Consider the following 22,524-nt stretch of genomic DNA (forward strand, 5'->3'; position numbering starts at 1 on the left):
CAATGTCGAAGTTTTTGGATGATATTGAGTTATGGACTTAGCTACTTTAAAGAACCCTATGTGCAAGCAAATTATTGAAATAAAATGTTAGTTTCGAATGACCTATTCTATGTTGAGAGGATAATATACATGTAAACAATTTTAAAAGAGCATGGTATATTGAAATTAAGCCCACATTAAAAGAGAAACCTATAAAAAAAAAATCTAACTTTCCCGTTGAAATATGGTAACTGATTTATTTGCTGAAATATTTTAACTAACTTACCCGTTGAAATATGGCCTCCTGTCCAGTAAAAGCTAGAGGTAGATTTATACCCTGCAGGGCCATCCAATCAATATGTCTCTCCCATCTTGTCCAATTTAACCACGCTAAACTATAACTCACAGTACAAACATTTTGATAATAACGGAACCTGAAATATATATCACCCAATAAAATAAAAAATAATGGATTACCTGAAAACGTAAAGTATAATGGACCAGTTTTGCGACCTATCCGAACGAATAGACACTGTCCTTGCAAGGCCCTTCGTCAGGCCCTGCATCACTGACAAAAGGGAACCACCACGAAAAATCAGGCATTGAACAGGGACCTCTAGGTGAGTGAACCAGCATCTCACCCAATGAGCCACTGCGGCCCCATCAAATCTTAGCTGTCATTATTGGTTCTAGTTATACCAGGTGAAGGTATTGTAGGTAAATTTACAGGTAGATTCACTTGTTTACCCGCCCATGTAAACTGTCCATGACAATAATATTTTATATAATAATAAAATCCCATAGCAAGGGCCACACCTGAACTTCCACTGATTTTATATAGATAATAATAAAATCATATACCTGTCCAAGGTGGTTCTAGTTAAACCAGGTGAAGGTATTGTAGGTAAATTTACAGGTAGATTCACTTGTTTACCCGCCCATGTATACTGTCCATTACAATAATATTTTATATAATAATAAAATCCCATAGCAACGGCCACTCCCGTACTTCCACTGATTTTCTGTACTCCATTTTCTGTAATGATCTACAAAAAAATAATTTAAATTTATTTTCCTTTCATATTTGATTTTTCATTTGTACGAATCAACATCCGCTTCCAATGAGGGTTATATTGCATTGCCAGTTGTGTTTGGGAGATACGTCCAGCATAGGGTTTAATGTCTACTTGACATAAACTAAGGCATTTCGGGACTAATATATGGTTTGATTTAATTTCATTAATTCATTAGCACGTATGGGTCTTTAGCAGTGGGAGGAAACCGGAGGACCCGGAGAAAACCCACGAGGTTGGACAGGAGAGCAACACAACTCCTTGTAACGTACAACCGGGGGATCGAAACAACGCCAGCTGACTCAATGACAGACCTAACCATTTGCCCATCCGACTCCCCTATGTAGGGATGATAAAGGAAATTTGCATTCCTCATCCCCATGGTTCAAGGTGCAGTCTTATCTTTTGAGATACAGTGTTTTATTCTTTAATGCTCTTGTCTGTCTATCCATCCATCCACTGTCTATTTTCTATCTCGAATTTTTTGTTCATAGATCATAAAGATCTGTTTAAACTCTAAACAATTGTCATTTGGATCATAGGATCACTAGTTGTAGGAGAGAGGGAGAGGGGGGAGAGAGAGAGAGAGAGAGAGAGAGAGAGAGAGAGAGAGAGAGGGTTTAATAACCACCTGACACACACACACTCAATTATTTCGGGACTAACATATGGTATACTTATATCTCAATAATTCACTTGCACGTAATGGGAATTGGGGGGGAATGGGAGGACCCAGAGAAAACCCACGAGGATGGGCAGGTGACTCTAATATATACTTGTCATATAAGCTTAGGATCCAACCATGCTACTTGAGTCATCGTCCCAACTCCCACCCCCAACATCCCCACTATACCTACAATTTGAGATGAAGGTATTATTGAAATATAGGTACCATACCTTATATGTATCTTTTCCTTGTGGTCCGAGATTAAAATCAACAGTAACATTAAATTCACTGCTTCTAGAACCTAGCACACGTTTTATTAAATCTTTTACTGATTCAGTTTGTATTTCAGCTGATGTTTTCGCTTTCAAATGTTTTAATGTATCAAACTCTGAAAATATAAACAAACAGTTTAAAATGTATCAAACTCTGAAAATATAAAAATATAAACAATCCATTTAAATAGAGAGAGAGAGACAGAGAAATGGGGTTTAACGTCCACTCGACACAAACCAGGTCATTTTGGGACTAACATATGGTTCAATTTTATTTTCATAATTTGCTTGCGCGTAGGGGTCTTTAGCAGTGGGAGGAAACCGGAGGACCCGGAGAAAACCCACGAAGTTGGACAGACGACCCTACTCCTTGTCACATACAACCGGGGACTCGAAACCACGCTAGTTGACTCAATGACAGACTTTATGATACAGCACGCACGTGCTAACCATTCAGCCATCCACACCCCCCCCCCCATTCAAACAGAAACAATCTGTTAACAAGGAGTTCCAAATTCGATTTCCAATCAATTCCTTGTCTTTATCAAATGAAATAATAAGTTAACGTCCTACTTTTCTTCATGGCTGGGTTAATTAAGATGGGAACTTGTCTTTATCATTATTAGGCTGTATATTGAGAGACAAAAAAGTGGTTTAACGTCCACTCGTCACATAATAGTTCATTTTGGGACTAACATATGGTTCATTTTTATTTCAATAATTCGCGTACACGTAGCAGTCTTTAGCAGTGGGAGGATACTGTAAATTGAGAATCTGTTTCAGTCTATTTGATACTAAGCAATATGTCTGTGATTCGACAATCGATAAAAAGCAAACTTTGAGCAAGATACCGACAACATGTATGTCAATAAAGTTACTATGGTAAGTAACAGATGTATCAAAATAAAAGTTATTTTACAAATAGCAAAAAAATTAAATCTTTAAAGATACATTATGTAAGATTTAGTTAAAGAGCTGAACATTCTTACTATAACAGCTCAAAAATAGATAATGTAAAATAAATATATTGAAAATTTAAATCAAATTAATTCATTCCGAGTCAAGTTATCACTGTTTGTAGTTTTGACAAGATGTGTGCATTGTGGTAACCATTCTAATCTGGTTAAAATCTTGAGCATCCGATGCCATCGAGAGTTGATTATGGTATTGATTTGTTAATAAATGTCTAATTAATAGTTTTTATAACATTTTTAGATTAAATTTTTAAATGGCGAACTGTTCTAATCTAGTTAAAATCTGGGGTATCAAGTTAATAAATGTCTAATTAATAATTTAGATAACATTTCAGGCCTAAAGAAAGACCTACAGGCAGATTAACATGTATGGATGTGCCGACTGTACATGCGTGGAAAGTCCGACTTTTTTAAATTTCGCGGTGGGCGGCGGTTTAAAATAATGCGGAGGTCGGCGGTTTATTTAAATTCGCGGAGGAATTTTAGAGCGGAATTTTGAGCGTGGCCAGAGCGGATTGATTAACTGACGTCTGCGATTTTTCATTTCCGCCCAGGTCGGACCTCGGGGAAATTTAGTACTTCCGCTTGAAGTGTACTGTAGCTCTTGCATATGTATGTTTAAATGTCAAATATGATCAAAATTATTAGAGCGATTCACCCCCCCCACACACACACACAGTTTCTCGCTTGAGATAGACAAGTACACTGACAACCAGTGGCAAAATGCAGTCTCAGATGATATAGGATGATAGAGGTTTTAAGAAAATTGAGGTCAGTATTTGGTCACTTACCTGTACTATTTACATGATTAATTCCCAAGATACAGACAAACAGGCTGATTACCAATATCTGAAATAAAAACCTCAGAAGATAAATTTCATCAACTATGTAGAGATAGATAGAGAGAGAGAGAGAGAGAGAGAGAGAGAGAGAGTTGACTCAATGACCAGATGAACTCTACTATATAACATGTACATATATATAAAAAAAAGGTCTGCATAGGAAACTCTTAATCTAAGCTGTACAATAGTTGAATCTCATAGGAATGTCCCTGTAAAAATGGTTCAATTCCGTTCAATATTTGCAAAGATGGTTTATCCTATCCATGTTTGCTTTCTATATATATGATTTACTGTTTAGGGTCAACCGACGACACTGCAAGAATTGGCCGTGGCACTGCAAGAGGAGTGGGTCAGATTGCCCCAAATCGTGATTGGACGGTTGATTAGGAGCATGTCACAAAGAATTGCTGAATTTCTGAGGATTGGTGGAGCAATTACTCATTATTAAGACAAAAATCAAAAACGTTCATTTTCACTTTTGACAGTGTATCTCTTTGCGAGTGAAATGGGGCCGTCAGATTTAAGCCGCCCACATGAACTGTTTATGTTCATGTGTAGGCAATTGGCCTGTTATTAACATACACTGGTTACCTCTAATAAAAACAGCAGTGCAATTCCCGCAGTTTTGCATTGTTTCTGAATATATATTCGCTAACTATGTATTGACAGTGTACTGTTACTTTACCTGTTGATAAACGATCATTGCTGCGATAACTATTAAGCCACTTGAGTATTACTGATGTTATGAAGTCAACAACTTTCTTCTTCCCAAAATAGAACCAAAAAAATAACAAAACAAATTTTCATCACATGATCAAATTTTCCGGTCAATATAACGTGACAGTCACATGGTTCAAGTACGCCGTAGTTAGGATCACCCAGTCGTTGACAATCGGGAATCTTCGATATTTATAGTGGGTCCAAATTTTAAACCTGTTGAAATGTACTCGACGTCGCGATTGTTTCAATAGATCGATAATGCAAAATTAATGTAACCTCGTATTCATTACAATCTTTTAGAACTATTTAGTGAATGAGTTATAACCTTTAACACATACTTATGGAAAACAGATATAAATATAGGCCTATATTCTAATTTGGGCGGCGTTTCGATCCGAAGAGTATTCTCTTTTCGTTATGCTGTAAGATGAGCATATAAATAGCATACCGTGAGGGAAATTTTGCAATTCCAACTGTCAAGGGTTTCTTTTACATTCACGCCAACATGTAAATGGGACGATCGCTTTGTCGAAAAAATGAAATGAAATGGGGTTTAACGTCCTACTGCTCTGCTCCGGCTGGGTTAATGAAAACGGGCATGCGGCATGCAGTGTGCTATGAGGGAAATTATGCCCTGGCAGTGGCACTGTATATGGCCTACTCTTATATTGATTTCCAACTGCCAAAGGATCTTTTACGTGCATGCCAATGTATACACGGGACCTCGGTTTTCGTCCCATCTAAATGACTAGAGTCCTTGCGGCCTCCTGCATCACTGACAAGGGGAAACCACGATCGCTTTTTCCGTCCCAGCCGAACGACCAAGCACTGTTTTTACGATACCCTCCGTTCTGTAGCAGTGACAAAGAGGAACCATGCAGTAAAATCCCAGACTAGCGATCGAGCCCGCGCATTACTTACTGGGCCACCGCGGCCCCTTGTGATCGAGATATGATCGAAATATCCACGGGATATAATGACCACGTGGATGAATAGTGCATAAATACTATATAGATAAAGTATATTATGCATGTAAGTAAATAGTGGACCACCGCTGCCAGTCTTGGCAATTAATGGCAGTGAAAGTTCCTCAGAATTTTCCGCGAATCTCCGTGATGTAGAAAGGAGCGATGGGCAAGGAGGTTCGGATAGGTCGAAAAAGCGAGGACACCTGTACATGGCGTTCACATAAAAGAACCACCCTTGACAGTTGGAATTCAACGACGAGTGGTCGGAAGTAAGCCCATCATCGTTATCCATGATTCATAAATAATATGTGGGGTGGGTTGGATGGCCAAATGGTCTAACGGTGTGCTCTTTAGATCATACGGTCTGTCATTGAGTCAAGTGGTGAGGTTTCAACCCCACACTTGCTAACTACCCCAATAGCGCACTTAAATTATTGAATTAAACTTTTAGCATGTGCTAGTCCCGCAATAATAGCTTGTGTTGAGTGGACTTTAAACTATGTCTGTCTGTCTGTACGGTGGATCGGGGCGTAGTTCGACCCCAAGCTTGTACAAGAATTAGTGTCGCCTAGCTGCCTAATCTCATGGGTTTTCTCCCAAGTTCTCCCTTTTCCCCCCACGGCAAAGACCATTACGTTCAAGCAAATTATGAAACAAAACTACAGTATACTTTATTTGATCGAGTCCCGAAATAATTGTTGTATATCTAGTGGATATTAAACCCCATACCTCCTCTCCCCATCTCTCTCTCTCTCTCTTGCTCGCTCTCTCTCTCATGGGATCACGTGGCTAAGTGGGTAAGACGCTGGCTCGCTAGCCTGGAGGTCGGGTGTTCGATTCCTGCATTGGCCGAGAAAGTTCATCCAGATTTTCCGGCGTGGTTCCCCCTTGTCAGTGATGCAGGACGGAGGGCCTGACAAGGACAGCTGTCTAGTCCTTCCGATGAGACGAAAACCCGAGGTCCCCTGTATACATTGGAATGCACGTAAAAGATCCCTTGGCAGTTGGAATTCGATATAAGAGTAGGCGATAGTGCCGCTGCCCGGGCAAAATTTCCATCATAGCACACTGTATGGCGTTTGCCCGTCTTCATTAGCCTAGCATAGTGGCAGAACAGTAGGACGTTAAACCTCATTTCATTTCATTTCATTTCGCTCTCTCTCTCTCTCTCTCTCTCTCTCTCTCTCTCTCTCAGTGAAAAAAGGTAAAAGTCAATCAACTGCAAGGGAATCAGTCGTCTCGACTGAATAACTGATTAAGGATTTGAGCTTTTAATCCATCTAAGATTAACACAATGCTCTTTATAATGGAAATCGAGATTAATTAATTCTGTTAATGTAACATTACAAGGACAATCCCCATCCAGATATAAAAAGTACATGATACGACTACAGTTAGGCCAAGAAAGGAAAAAAAAAATGTTTATGGTTACTCGGTCAGTAAATCTGTTTGCTTTAGGGGCTTGTATTTCTTTCCTGGTATTTTTTTTACCTTAAAGGAGCTAAATCGCTAACATTTGGGACCTAGAAATTCACAAAAGTGGGTCGCAACGCATATAATACTGTAATATGAATGTATATAAACTGATTTACATTTAATGGTGTCCGTTTTTACTCCAATTTCAAATCAGTTATGTTCGGCGAAATAAGTCAGCAATCTCAATCGAGTGCAAATTTCTAGCGTCTAGTTATTCTAGTCTACATAACTCCATTTGATTTGGTGCAATGTGTCTAGCCTCGTCCCTCGAGTCTCTCAATACAACTGGGGCTGAAGCGCATTATGGTACACGATTCGTGTACCAATGTTAAAAAAATTATTTTATCTTAAATATCGGATATCAGAAGCTCATCTTTTCCCGGTAAGTTTACATCATCAATGTTGATTTAAACTGACCAATAATTCGTGTTTTCGATGTCGAAGATTTTGGAGGATTTTGAGTTACTTAGTGAGTAAGGTTCTTGAAAAAAAAAATACCGGGATTTCAATGTTGGGATTTGTCGGGAGAAAGTTACGCCAAGACCCAGTTCTGTAGCCTGGGAAATGAGAAATAAAAAAAGGTTTAAAGTCGGTTATTTCGGGTAAAACGAATAGGATCGGTCGGGTAATCGTACCCCCCCCCCCCAACGTTGGCGGGGGGGGGGGGGGGTGCAGTCGGAGCACTGCCCCAGTGCCCATAAGAGTCTATGGGGCCGATGAATATCAAAGTTCAAAATTGAAATGGGCAATTATGCATGATAATTTTATTGTTCCTTTGAAGCTTATATAAGTATTACAAATGTTTTCGCTTTATCGCAATCTGCTAGTGAATCATCTAGATATGACTAGTGTTGGAAAGGAAGGGGTGGGGGAGGCAAATAAGTTCTCGCCCATGCACAATTTTTTTTCTCTTAAGGGCCCTGAACCTAAACACGGGTATTACTTTTCGTTGGCCTTAGAGATCATGTTCATCGTTTTAGACTGTTTAATAGTCTCTGGCACCATACGTTCTCGGATCATTACACTAAACGGTCATAAGGCAAACATCCGTTAGATACCAGATAGATCAGAGTTTGAATTAGGGAACCACTTTTGTTTTCAACCGGCACACAGCAACATGTACGTGCTCTTACAAAGAGATATTTCGATATTGACAGTGCTGTTCTTATTTGAGATATCTAGCTAGTTGGGAGATTTGACTGAGAAATAACAGAAGATTGGACTTAAATTCGAGACTTCAGATCCGATAGTTTTATTACTTTGTGTTTCGGAACCCAGGGACAGTCCTCATTAATGAGCTTTGGTCGTGGAAATACAAATCGGTCGACCTTCATTCCACTGTAGGAGTGATACGAGTTTTAAAACTGCGTATTATCCGACTCATAGGAACTCACAGGCTGGTCTTATTTATGAGGTTTGATTGTGGACAATACAAAACCAGCTAACTGTACGGGATCTCCATTCCACTGTAGATGAGTGAAACTAGTTTGTAGAGTTTATATCTCGTTCTTAGTGTTTAACGTCCGCTTCCACCGAAGGTGATATCACAGACAAGTTGTCTTATTTTTATTTTAATTATCTTAGCGCACGCTCAGGGGTCTTTCCTGTGGGAGGAAATCGATTGAGAAGGCGCCCCTATCTCCAAGCCACATAATCTCAAACCAGGGATCGAAACCACAACCGCAAGCCATAGGTGACCGGCCAGCCAGAGGTCGAAGCGCTGCACTCTAGCCCCTCCCCCCCCCATCGAGTTTATCCCTGACTGTTTTATTATTTATGTGGTGCTTAAGGACATGGATTTTCTGAAGTTAATTGTATTATCAAACAAGTAGCTACCCGAGAAGATGTTGGAACTCTTCAAGTTTCTGTATCTATGAATCAAATAAATATTTTATTTGTACAACAAGTGGAAATCCGTATCGATAACTGAACTGTGACAGTTTAAACTCGGATAATTGAACCAGAAATCGATAAAAAAAAAACAGTAATCGGATACCCGGGTATGATTATAAAGTTTTTTTGTGATTACAACCCATCGTGTTTTTTAAATATGATTTGAGATAAATTGTTGAATTGTGAATCACTCTTTATGCTATAGACATTCATTTAATGTAATATATTTCATGTGATTTCAACCCACGTATTTTTGTTATAGGATTTGAGATAAATTGTTGATTTTTTTTAATTATCCTTAATGCTATAGACATTCATTTTATGCAATATATAAATACTAATATAAAACACTGAAATCGACGAAAGAAAAATGGCTCAAGCAAAGGAGACGGTGCTCCCAAATCTTACGGAAATGAACAAAGCTAAAAGAACATTTTTGTGTATAACCCCCGATTTATCTCGCTCAACAAACATTGCGGATGGCCCGGCAACACCCTCCAGCGTTGCCAAGCCACCCGGGGGAATGTCTATTCTTGGATTAATCAGCTCCAAACGATTGGCGAAACAGTTAGCCAGGAGAGCGACGCTCAAACAGGAAGTGCCGTTTGTTAAGTTAGATAACACGTATCGGATGGAGCCTTACAAGAAGTTCTTGGTACCGGAAGTCAGCGAGATCATCAAGGACGTCTTAGAAGGTCATCTGGCGAACGAAAAATACAACAAAGACACGTCTCCAAAACTTACAGAAGATATTAGCGAGGATATAAAGCAGAAAGTGAAAAAGTTAAGTTTTGATAGATATAAGATTATTGTTTCTGTTGTTATAGGTGAGAAGGTTAGTCAGGGCGTCACCATTACCAGTCGTTGCTCATGGGACGCTAAGCTGGACAATTTCTCTACTTACACTTTCAACAGCTCCTGTTTATTTTGCACTGCCAGTGTTTATGGACTATATTTTGAATAATGTTAGTTTTTTTTGTTTACAATGTTTGGAATATGGTGTTTTTTTGTCATTTTTTAAAATAATAAAACTGTTTAACCAATCAGTGTTGATGTTTCTAGTTCGTTACCCACAATACCGTGCACCGCACACCGAGAACTCGTCGCTACAGACCGTTCCATTGGCAGGTTATATAACAACTCTTCCAGACCCTAGTGTAGTGTAGTAAAGACAAATAAAAACGAAACGAAATAGGATCGATCTGTGTTTTAATCAGATTGGATAATCAAATGTCTGACGTCATAGGTCAAAAGCTGCTCGTATGACCTCTGACGTGACCTTCCACAATAACCGGCCAGACCTTCACGTAGTGGAAGGGGCTAGATTCATTTCTTAAGGCCACCTCAAGATTTCGTCAAGGTCGCTGAGATGTAAATAAGTTTAGGGCACGTAATTGTTGGCGAGATTGTGGGTTAGGATTAGGGTAAGCCTTAGGGCTAGGTCCGGGGTTAGGGTTAGGCTGGGATTAGTGCTAGCCCTGTTTACATCTCGTAAACAGAGCTAACCCAAGCCCTAAGCCTTACCCTAACTCTAACCCCCAATCCGTTCAACCGATTTTCCGACGGGGTTTCCGCTTGTCAGTGGTGCAGAACGGAGGGCCTGACAAGGACAGCTGTCTAGTCCTTCGGATGAGACGAAAAACCGAGGTCCCGTGTATATATTGGAATGCACGTAAAAGATCCCCTGGCAGTTGGAATTCGATATAAGAGTAGGCGATAGTGCCGCTGTCCGGGCAAAATTTCCCTCATAGCACACTGTATGGCGTATGCCCGTCTTCATTAGCACAGTATAGGAGCAGAACAGTAGGACGTTAAACCCCATTTCATTTAACCCCCAATCCTCGACAACAATCACATGCCCTAACCCTGTTTACATCTCGTGACCTACTGACTTTCAGGGAATCTGCAAGTGACCTTGATAAATAGATCTGACAAGTGGAGGCCATCAAAAGTATAAAAAAAATGAATCGAAATATAGATCAGTATTTTAATCAGATTGACTTTTCTTAAAATAAAATTTTCCAGATAATGTGGGATTAATCGGATGATCATGAAGCCTAAACTCCTGTCATCTATCACCCCATAATGATATTGGTCGGCTATTTCCCTCACACAAATCTTTCTGTCGGCCACATCTTGATGAAGGTTCGTGTCATGATAGGACTACAGATGAAAGAGGAAATAATTACGTTGTTATTTCTTGTGGTGGGGGAGATAAGATAAGATAAGATAAGATTTTATTGTATCGAAACATCCATTGAGGACAATATATACAATATATACATGTACATAAATTTATAACAATACACATTCATCAACAGGAAAACAGTAGGATAATCATCTCCGAATACACATTTACCTCAAACTGGTCTGATAGTGACACAACATTCAACACAAGTATGATGAATGGGTATAAATATAATAAATAAATAAATAACAGAAAGACTTAGTATAGGTGTTGATTAATGTCTTCACGTAGGTTAGAGCTAAATGATAAGGCCAGCTCAATTTTTCGTCATGGGTCACGAGATGTAAACAGGGCTAGCGCTAATCCCAACCCTAACCCGAACACAGGACATAGCCCCAAAGTTTACCCTAACCTACAATCTCACCAACAATCACGTGCCCTAGCCTTATTTACATCTCAGCGACCTTGACAAAAATTGAGCTGGTCTTAACAAATAGATTTAGCCCTTTACATAACAATAACAGACCAAATCACATAAATATATAAAGAAAGGGTGCCTCCACATGCGGCACCATGCCCATGCCCATCTATAATTAATTAAACTTAATCCCATATATTTCCACTATTATATGCCATTGTATTTAGTAAATACAGGTTGGGAGCTGAAGTGGGAGCGGGGGTGTATGTATTGGTCGACTGCAATGTTTATTTACTATCAGCCTAGTAGAAGGATACCACACTGATCCGAAGTGAATTTTCGCTAGGACGCTACAATCACTGATAAGGATGACATCGATGCGACTTAATGAGTCCCAAATATTAACTTTTTTCTTCCGTCAAATTAAATTCTAAAACATTTTTTTCATTTATTAGAAAAATAAATAAAGACGGTTGAATTATTTGTAGGTAAAAATCATTTCCTATTTAGTGTAAATGGGTATTAAAATAAGTAAAATTCACCATTTAGCCCGAATCAGTAACGTCTTATGTAAACAATGCACGCGCTATTGAGCTAATGATTGAAGCCGCGTGATGTGACGTCAGGTGTGGAAACAGTCATCTGTGACAGAGATATTAGAAGATCTCTGTGAAACAGATTGGAAGGATACAATTTGTCACCACAAAAACGCTATTTACCGTCGTTAAATAAGATTGATGTGTGTCTTCGTGGGTATCGTGTGACAATCCCCTACCCTCTCACCCCACCTCTCCTGTGGGACCTTGGGAGGAATAGTTAAGGGGCCCGTTGTAAGATACATGCCCTACTGACCAGAGATATTTTGGTATAGTTATATATATAATAATATGGCTTTATACTTTTTGTGTCGCAACTGAGTGAAATTCATGGACACCAAACATTGCCTTTTAAAGGTTCAGAGAGAGAGAAATGGGGGTTTAACGTCCACTCGACACAAACCAGGCCATTTCGGGACTAACATATGCTTCAATTTTACCTTAAAGGAGCTAAATCGCTAACATTTGGGACCTAGAAATTCACAAAAGTGGGTCGCAACGCATATAATACTGTAATATGAATGTATATAAACTGATTTACATTTAATGGTGTCCGTTTTTACTCCAATTTCAAATCAGTTATGTTCGGCGAAATAAGTCAGCAATCTCAATCGAGTGCAAATTTCTAGCGTCTTATTATTCTAGTCTACATAACTCCATTTGATTTGGTGCAATGTGTCTAGCCTCGTCCCTCGAGTCTCTCAATACAACTGGGGCTGAAGCGCATTATGGTACACGATTCGTGTACCAATGTTAAAAAAATTATTTTATCTTAAATATCGGATATCAGAAGCTCATCTTTTCCCGGTAAGTTTACATCATCAATGTTGATTTAAATTGACCAATAATTCGTGTTTTCGATGTCGAAGATTTTGGAGGATTTTGAGTTACTTACTGAGTAAGGTTCTTGAAAAAAAAAATACCGGGATTTCAATGTTGGGATTTGTCGGGAGAAAGTTACGCCAAGACCCAGTTCTGTAGCCTGGGAAATGAGAAATAAAAAAAGGTTTAAAGTCGGTGATTTCGGGTAAAACGAATAGGATCGGTCGGGTAACCGTAACCCCCCCCCCCCCCCCCAACGTTGGCGGGGGGGGGGGGGGCAGTCGGAGCACTGCCCCAGTGCCCATAAGAGTCTATGGGGCCGATGAATATCAAAGTTCAAAATTGAAATGGGCAATTATGCATGATAATTTTATTGTTCCTTTGAAGCTTATATAAGTATTACAAATGTTTTCGATTTATCGCAATCTGCTAGTGAATCATCTAGATATGACTAGTGTTGGAAAGGAAGGGGTGGGGGAGGCAAATAAGGTCTCGCCCCAGCACATTTTTTTTTCTCTCAAGGGCCCTGAACCTAAACACGGGTATTACTTTTCGTTGGCCTTAGAGATCATGTTCATCGTTTTAGACTGTTTAATAGTCTCTGGCACCATACGTTCTCGGATCATTACACTAAACGGTCATAAGGCAAACATCCGTTAGATACCATATAGATCAGAGTTTGAATTAGGGAACCACTTTTGTTTTCAACCGGCACACAGCAACATGTACGTGCTCTTACAAAGAGATATTTCGATATTGACAGTGCTGTTCTTATTTGAGATATCCAGCTAGTTGGGAGATTTGACTGAGAAATAACAGAAGATTGGACTTAAATCCGAGACTTCAGATCCGATAGTTTTATTACTTTGTGTTTCGGAACCCAGGGACAGTCCTCATTAATGAGCTTTGGTCGTGGAAATACAAATTGGTCCATCTTCATTCCACTGTACGAGTGACACTAGTTTCAAAACTGCATATTATCCGACTCATAGGAACTCAGAGGCTGGTCTTATTAAAGAGGTTTGACTGTGGACAATACAAAACCAGCTAACTGTACGGGATCTCCATTCCACTGTAGAGATGAGTGAAACCAGTTTGTAGAGTCTATACTCGTTCTTAGTGTTTAACGTCCGCTTCCACCGAAGGTGATATCGCAGACAAGTTGTCTTATTTTTATTTTAATTATCTTAGCGCACGCGCAGGGGTCTTTCCTGTGGGAGGAAATCGATTGAGAAGGCGCCCCTATCTCCAAGCCACATAATCTCAAACCAGGGATCGAAACCACAACCGCAAGCCAGAGGTGACCGGCCAGCTAGAGGTCGAAGCGCTGCACTCTAGCCCCCCCCCCCCCCCATCGAGTTTATCCCTGACTGTTTTATTATTTATGTGGTGCTTAAGGACATGAATTATCTGAAGTTAATTGTATTATCAAACAAGTAGCTACCCGAGAAGATGTTGGAACTCTTCAAGTTTCTGTATCTATGAATCAAATAAATATTTTATTTGTACAACGAGTGGAAATCCGTGTTGATAACTGAACTGAGACAGTTTAAACTCGGATAATTGAACCAGAAATCGATAAAAAAAAAACAGTAATCGGATACCCGGGTATGATTATAAAGTTTTTTTGTGATTACAACCCATCGTGTTTTTTAAATATTTTTTGAGATAAATTGTTGAATTGTGAATCACTCTTTATGCTATAGACATTCATTTAATGTAATATATTTCATGTGATTTCAACCCACGTATTTTTGTTATAGGATTTGAGATAAATTGTTGATTTTTTTTAACTACCCTTAATGCTATAGACATTTATTTTATGCAATATATAAATACTAATATAAAACACTGAAATCGACGGAAGAAAAATGGCTCAAGCAAAGGAGACGGTGCTCCCAAATCTTACGGAAATGAACAAAGCTAAAAGAACATTTTTGTGTATAACCCCCGATTTATCTCGCTCAACAAACATTGCGGATGGCCCGGCAACACCCTCCAGCGTTGCCAAGCCACCCGGGGGAATGTCTATTCTTGGATTAATCAGCTCCAAACGATTGGCGAAACAGTTAGCCAGGAGAGCGACGCTCAAACAGGAAGTGCCGTTTGTTAAGTTAGATAACACGTATCGGATGGAGCCTTACAAGAAGTTCTTGGTACCGGAAGTCAGCGAGATCATCAAGGACGTCTTAGAAGGTCATCTGGCGAACGAAAAATACAACAAAGACACGTCTCCAAAACTTACAGAAGATATTAGCGAGGATATAAAGCAGAAAGTGAAAAAGTTAAGTTTTGATAGATATAAGATTATTGTTTCTGTTGTTATAGGTGAGAAGGTTAGTCAGGGCGTCACCATTACCAGTCGTTGCTCATGGGACGCTAAGCTGGACAATTTCTCTACTTACACTTTCAACAGCTCCTGTTTATTTTGCACTGCCAGTGTTTATGGACTATATTTTGAATAATGTTAGTTTTTTTTGTTTACAATGTTTGGAATATGGTGTTTTTTTGTCATTTTTTAAAATAATAAAACTGTTTAACCAATCAGTGTTGATGTTTCTAGTTCGTTACCCACAATACCGTGCACCGCACACCGAGAACTCGTCGCTACAGACCGTTCCATTGGCAGGTTATATAACAACTCTTCCAGACCCTAGTGTAGTGTAGTAAAGACAAATAAAAACGAAACGAAATAGGATCGATCTGTGTTTTAATCAGATTGGATAATCAAATGTCTGACGTCATAGGTCAAAAGCTGCTCGTATGACCTCTGACGTGACCTTCCACAATAACCGGCCAGACCTTCACGTAGTGGAAGGGGCTAGATTCATTTCTTAAGGCCACCTCAAGATTTCGTCAAGGTCGCTGAGATGTAAATAAGTTTAGGGCACGTAATTGTTGGCGAGATTGTGGGTTAGGATTAGGGTAAGCCTTAGGGCTAGGTCCGGGGTTAGGGTTAGGCTGGGATTAGTGCTAGCCCTGTTTACATCTCGTAAACAGAGCTAACCCAAGCCCTAAGCCTTACCCTAACTCTAACCCCCAATCCGTTCAACCGATTTTCCGACGGGGTTTCCGCTTGTCAGTGGTGCAGAACGGAGGGCCTGACAAGGACAGCTGTCTAGTCCTTCGGATGAGACGAAAAACCGAGGTCCCGTGTATATATTGGAATGCACGTAAAAGATCCCCTGGCAGTTGGAATTCGATATAAGAGTAGGCGATAGTGCCGCTGTCCGGGCAAAATTTCCCTCATAGCACACTGTATGGCGTATGCCCGTCTTCATTAGCACAGTATAGGAGCAGAACAGTAGGACGTTAAACCCCATTTCATTTAACCCCCAATCCTCGACAACAATCACATGCCCTAACCCTGTTTACATCTCGTGACCTACTGACTTTCAGGGAATCTGCAAGTGACCTTGATAAATAGATCTGACAAGTGGAGGCCATCAAAAGTATAAAAAAAATGAATCGAAATATAGATCAGTATTTTAATCAGATTGACTTTTCTTAAAATAAAATTTTCCAGATAATGTGGGATTAATCGGATGATCATGAAGCCTAAACTCCTGTCATCTATCACCCCATAATGATATTGGTCGGCTATTTCCCTCACACAAATCTTTCTGTCGGCCACATCTTGATGAAGGTTCGTGTCATGATAGGACTACAGATGAAAGAGGAAATAATTACGTTGTTATTTCTTGTGGTGGGGGAGATAAGATAAGATAAGATAAGATTTTATTGTATCGAAACATCCATTGAGGACAATATATACAATATATACATGTACATAAATTTATAACAATACACATTCATCAACAGGAAAACAGTAGGATAATCATCTCCGAATACACATTTACCTCAAACTGGTCTGATAGTGACACAACATTCAACACAAGTATGATGAATGGGTATAAATATAATAAATAAATAAATAACAGAAAGACTTAGTATAGGTGTTGATTAATGTCTTCACGTAGGTTAGAGCTAAATGATAAGGCCAGCTCAATTTTTCGTCATGGGTCACGAGATGTAAACAGGGCTAGCGCTAATCCCAACCCTAACCCGAACACAGGACATAGCCCCAAAGTTTACCCTAACCTACAATCTCACCAACAATCACGTGCCCTAGCCTTATTTACATCTCAGCGACCTTGACAAAAATTGAGCTGGTCTTAACAAATAGATTTAGCCCTTTACATAACAATAACAGACCAAATCACATAAATATATAAAGAAAGGGTGCCTCCACATGCGGCACCATGCCCATGCCCATCTATAATTAATTAAACTTAATCCCATATATTTCCACTATTATATGCCATTGTATTTAGTAAATACAGGTTGGGAGCTGAAGTGGGAGCGGGGGTGTATGTATTGGTCGACTGCAATGTTTATTTACTATCAGCCTAGTAGAAGGATACCACACTGATCCGAAGTGAATTTTCGCTAGGACGCTACAATCACTGATAAGGATGACATCGATGCGACTTAATGAGTCCCAAATATTAACTTTTTTCTTCCGTCAAATTAAATTCTAAAACATTTTTTTCATTTATTAGAAAAATAAATAAAGACGGTTGAATTATTTGTAGGTAAAAATCATTTCCTATTTAGTGTAAATGGGTATTAAAATAAGTAAAATTCACCATTTAGCCCGAATCAGTAACGTCTTATGTAAACAATGCACGCGCTATTGAGCTAATGATTGAAGCCGCGTGATGTGACGTCAGGTGTGGAAACAGTCATCTGTGACAGAGATATTAGAAGATCTCTGTGAAACAGATTGGAAGGATACAATTTGTCACCACAAAAACGCTATTTACCGTCGTTAAATAAGATTGATGTGTGTCTTCGTGGGTATCGTGTGACAATCCCCTACCCTCTCACCCCACCTCTCCTGTGGGACCTTGGGAGGAATAGTTAAGGGGCCCGTTGTAAGATACATGCCCTACTGACCAGAGATATTTTGGTATAGTTATATATATAATAATATGGCTTTATACTTTTTGTGTCGCAACTGAGTGAAATTCATGGACACCAAACATTGCCTTTTAAAGGTTCAGAGAGAGAGAAATGGGGGTTTAACGTCCACTCGACACAAACCAGGCCATTTCGGGACTAACATATGCTTCAATTTTATTTCAATAATTCGCATGCGCGTAGGGATCTTTAGCAGTGGGAGGAAACCGGAGGACCCGGAGATTACCCATGAGGTTGGACAGGCGACACCCTACTCCACGCCAGTTAACTCAATGACAGACCTTATGATACAAGGCGCACTCGCTAACCATTCGGCCATCCAACCCCGCCTGAAAGGTTCAGTCAAGGAAGGAATGAAATCTTACAGACAAGTTACATAGCCTAGAGTGGGTCCTACTTGTAGGCTACACCCATTTTTACAGCCCTGACCTCATCACAAACCGGGCACATTTTGGGTCTTAAAGCGAGAATTTAATATTTTCTAAGAAATTCAAAACATAATTATTTCTATGTCTTTTGCTCAATAGGTTGTCAACTCACTATTATACGATCATAGGTATCAATCTCACACTTAAAAATCATTCACTCCGGAAATAATAACACAATTACCTCCCTTGTTTTTCTAACCCCCCCCCCCCCATGGAATAGCTATCTTCAAACGTTTGAATTTGAAGTTGAAAATGATATTTTTGCTAATTTCTCAACTGGCAATAGTGAATTATAGGATTAATAGGATTATTCTTTAACAAAGTAGGGCTGTTTATAGATACCATCTATTTAAAGGCTTTATTTTAATACATTTTAAAAATATAACTTAAAAATATGAAATTATCGCTTTAAAGAGCGGCACTTTCGGTTTATTTCAGTCATACAACGCCTCAATTTTTCTGAAACGTATATATGTCATTTAAACGTAATTTCCCCTAGCTCCCCATTTACTTGTCAAAAATTACGTATTTATTAAACCTGATCACCCGTGTCTTATTTTTATCTTGTAAACACAATCGATCACGATGCAGTAGAATAATGCAAGTTTTTTTTTGCAGATTGTCTCTCTTGTTATATTTTGAATGTGCCGAGCTTAACATTTGAGAGAGAGAAAGAAATGGGGTTTAACGTCCACTCGACACAAACTAGGTCATTTCGGGACTAACATATGGTTCAATTTGATTTCAATAATTCGCTTGCCCGTAGGGGTCTTTAGCAGTAGGAGGAAACCGGAGGACCCGGAGAAAACCCTAGAGGTTGGACAGGCGACCCTACCCCTTGTCACGTACAACCGGGGATTCGAAACCACGCCAGTTGGCTCAATGTCAGGCTTTATGATACAGCACGCACGTGCTAACCATTCGGCCATCCAACCCCCGACAACACTGCAAGAATTGACCGTGGCACTGCAAGAGGAGTGGGTCAGATTGCCCCAAATCGTGATTGGACGGTTGATTAGGAGCATGCCACGACGAATTGGTGAATGTCTGAGGATTGGTGGAGCAATTTCTCATTATTAAGGGAAAAATCAAAAACGTCCATTTTCACTTTTGACGGTGTATCTCTTTGCGAGTGAAATGGGGCCGTTAGATAAGCCGCCCATATGAACTGTTTATGTTCATGTGTAGGCAATTCTCCTGTTATTACAATACACTGGTTACCTCTAATAAAAACAGCAGTGCATTTCCACAGTTTTGTATTGTTTCTGATCCATGAATATCCCCTACTTTTTTTGAAGAGTATATAACATTTAAGGCACAAAGAAAGACCTGCAAATAGGCAGCTTTACCTCTTACATATAGTATATGTTTAATCTCGCCGCAACCTTCTTATGTCTGCCACAACCCATCCAAATTAGTACATAAAACGGATTTTTATATTTTTAATACCGAGATTAATATATTATACTTCAATCTATGTTTTTAAAACAAAATCAAATTTATAAAAAATGATGACAAAACATATGCAAAGTTCAATTTATTTCCTTTTATGAAAATATACATTTGGCACACAGCACTTGTAAATTGGTAATAGTAGGCGTTTATTCCATGTAAATTGTTCACACCGGAAGTTTATTCCCAGTAAATTGTAAACACCAGGCGTGTATTCCCTGTGGATTGTAAACACCAGGCGTTTATTCCCTGTAAATTGTAAACACCCTGTAAATTGTCAACGTTGGGGGAATATATTGCCTGTGAATTCCGTTCACATCGAGAAATATATTCCCTGGAGACATTAAACATTGGAAAGTTTATTCCATGTAAATCCCGTACACTGATGCTGTACAAAACATGCTTTTATTTTTATAGGTGTACGTGGCAAACGTGTCCGTTTTAACGTCCCACGCACACCTACTACAGACCATAACGCCTTGCTCCTTCCTTTCGCCTAGCACTATGTTAACAACGATCTTGTACCTGCCGAAATTCAACCTCTTTACCTGATCTTTGATGTCGTCGCTAAGGAGAGTCGACAAAGTTTGACAAAACTTAGAGTTGTATTGGAAGCCATCTAAATGATTATTCAGAACGTCCTTGATGATTCTGTGGGCTTCCGACGATACAAAGCGGATAGTCGGCGACATTCGGTATGTTGGTTGAAGAGGGACTTCCGGTGGATGGAAATTAGCTACACTATTTCTTGAAACCAGGGGCTTTTTCCCAAATTTCTTTGATGTCAACAATCCAGCGATACCCACGGCCATACTGCTGGTTCGTCTGCCAGGGCTAGTCACTGGCGGGAAAACACTGCGACGTCTGCTACTAATGGGCGACACAGAATCATCCGAAGACGAGGGTTGCTGATCGGCTTTGCTATCCGCTGCAATCATCATCGACGACTTCCTCATATCGCCTTATAGTAAACTTTTCGGCTTAGAAAAAATGTTTCTTAGTAACGATCACAAAATACCAACACCAATTGTAACTATTCCTTAGTTCTTGTTGATGTTGGAGAGCAGTTTGTTGATATACCCTTTGGCGAACATGAGGTATGCTACTGTTTCCATCCACTGCCGTATTGGGACTATGTATTTAGCTGACCAAAACGTCAGACCTATGAATATGACCCTCTGACCCCAGTTACACCAATGCAATTTTTAGAATTAATGTTCATGTAATGGTTTAATCGTTGAGATTAACCCTTCCACAGTGGGTTCAAGTACACAAATAATTATGTTATTTAATGCAGATTATGCAAACCGCCATGGACAAAACCCCAGTGTTCGCTACCTCATACTAAACTTACGCTGTCTGTCTGCACCTAGCCCCGTCTGAAAACAGACACTAAGCTAGTTGACCGACATTTTAAGTCCTAAATTGACGATTTTAGTTGAAAACACTCAGTATATAAGTATACTTCTAGAATTGTGTTAAGTATTTAAAGGGACAATAACACTCCTGCTGGCTTGACAGCTCCAGAAAATAAAAAAATAGCCTTTTCTAAGTAGTAGATGTGTTAGTGTCCTACCTGTTGTGTAAATTATCCATTAAATCCTATTTTACTCGTCCAGAGGGTTCAAAAATCCAAGTCACATTTGAAAAGCTTTACGTCAGGCTTTTCAAATCATTTAGTTGAATTTTTCCAATTTTTTTGAATTAGGTGTGTTAAGATGAAATTTATATCATCAATTAATTGGAATATTGTAAAATAGTACAATTTGTTGACCAGAATAAAGATTGGGTTATTGAGCCTTTAAAGAGGTGCCTTAAAGGGGATATTTTCGGGTGGGGTTGGGGTTCCAACAATTTTTCCTAAACTGCTGTGTGGTTATTCACACACTAAATGTCGTATTGAGATGCTCAGGTACTGCTTATTCCGATTTGTTCAAATCAGTTTGGTTGGGTGGGAGGTTATGGCGGTCTCCCCGAAAAGAATTAGACCCCCGTAAACTCATTTTCCTGCAATTCCAAGTAAAGCAATAAGAAAGAAGTTCAATATAACCTTATATATGTGACTTTGGAACAAAAAAACCCACTCTGTGCCCACCTGCAATTCCGGCCTGTGAGTAAAGCAAAAGGAAAGTAGTCCAATATAGCCTTGTAAATGTGGCTTTGAAACCGGTATCACAAGTGCCAATCTGTATTCCAGATGTTGTGGGAGAGGAGGCAGAAAACTATTGCACGAAGTCCAAAAGGTCATGCGATTTCGGGCTCTTCATTTTCCTGAAAACATATATGGATTTCTCAATTTATTCTTCTGTCGAAATTTGTGTGTATGTGGGGGGGGGGGGGAGGTGTGCGCCTATAATTTTAATTAGAGAGAGTGAGAGTGAGAGAGAAAGAAATAGGGTTTAATGTCCACTCGATACAAACTAGGTCGTTTCGGGACTAACATAGGGTTCAGTTTTATGTCCATAATTTGTTTGAAATATAAATGAACAATGTGTTTGTCCCGAAATGATTTTGTTTATGTTGAGTGGACGTTCAACCCCATCAGAGAGAGATATGGGGTTTAACGTCTACTCGACACAAACTAGATCATTTCGGGACTAACACATAGTTCAATTTTATTTCAATAATTCGATTGCGCGTAGGGGTCTTTAGCAGTGGGAGGATACCGGAGGACGCAGAGAAAACCCACGAGGTTGGACACTCGACCCTATGCCTTGTCACGTAAAAACAAGGGAATCGAAACCCCGACTAAAATGGTAACCAGGACGATAAA

At 39.4% G+C, this 22,524-nt stretch overlaps 1 protein-coding gene across 6 annotated transcripts in view; it reads right to left on the bottom strand.

Moving 5' to 3' along the window:
• The window catches only part of LOC126817776 (alpha-N-acetylglucosaminidase), a 35,406-nt gene extending 30,747 nt beyond the window's left edge, over nt 1-4,659 (bottom strand). For 3 of the 6 annotated variants that reach the window (XM_056100481.1, XM_056100482.1, XM_056100480.1), the window contains exons 1-5: nt 4,493-4,649; nt 3,757-3,814; nt 1,950-2,107; nt 841-1,025; nt 266-413 (exon numbers count right to left, since the gene is read on the bottom strand). In XM_056100481.1, coding sequence (XP_055956456.1) covers nt 266-413; nt 841-1,025; nt 1,950-2,107; nt 3,757-3,814; nt 4,493-4,510 — 567 coding nt within the window. In that variant the 5' untranslated portion in view covers nt 4,511-4,649. Of the gene's footprint in view, nt 1-212; nt 222-265; nt 414-840; nt 1,026-1,949; nt 2,108-3,756; nt 3,815-4,492 lie in introns of those variants that run through there. The other 3 variants (XM_056100484.1, XM_050544921.2, XM_056100483.1) reach the window with 3 other exon arrangements.
• Nucleotides 4,660-22,524: the final 17,865 nt, after the last annotated feature.

The sequence above is a fragment of the Patella vulgata genome, chromosome 4, assembly GCF_932274485.2.
Source record: "Patella vulgata chromosome 4, xgPatVulg1.2, whole genome shotgun sequence".
NCBI classification, from domain to species: Eukaryota; Metazoa; Mollusca; class Gastropoda; family Patellidae; genus Patella; species Patella vulgata.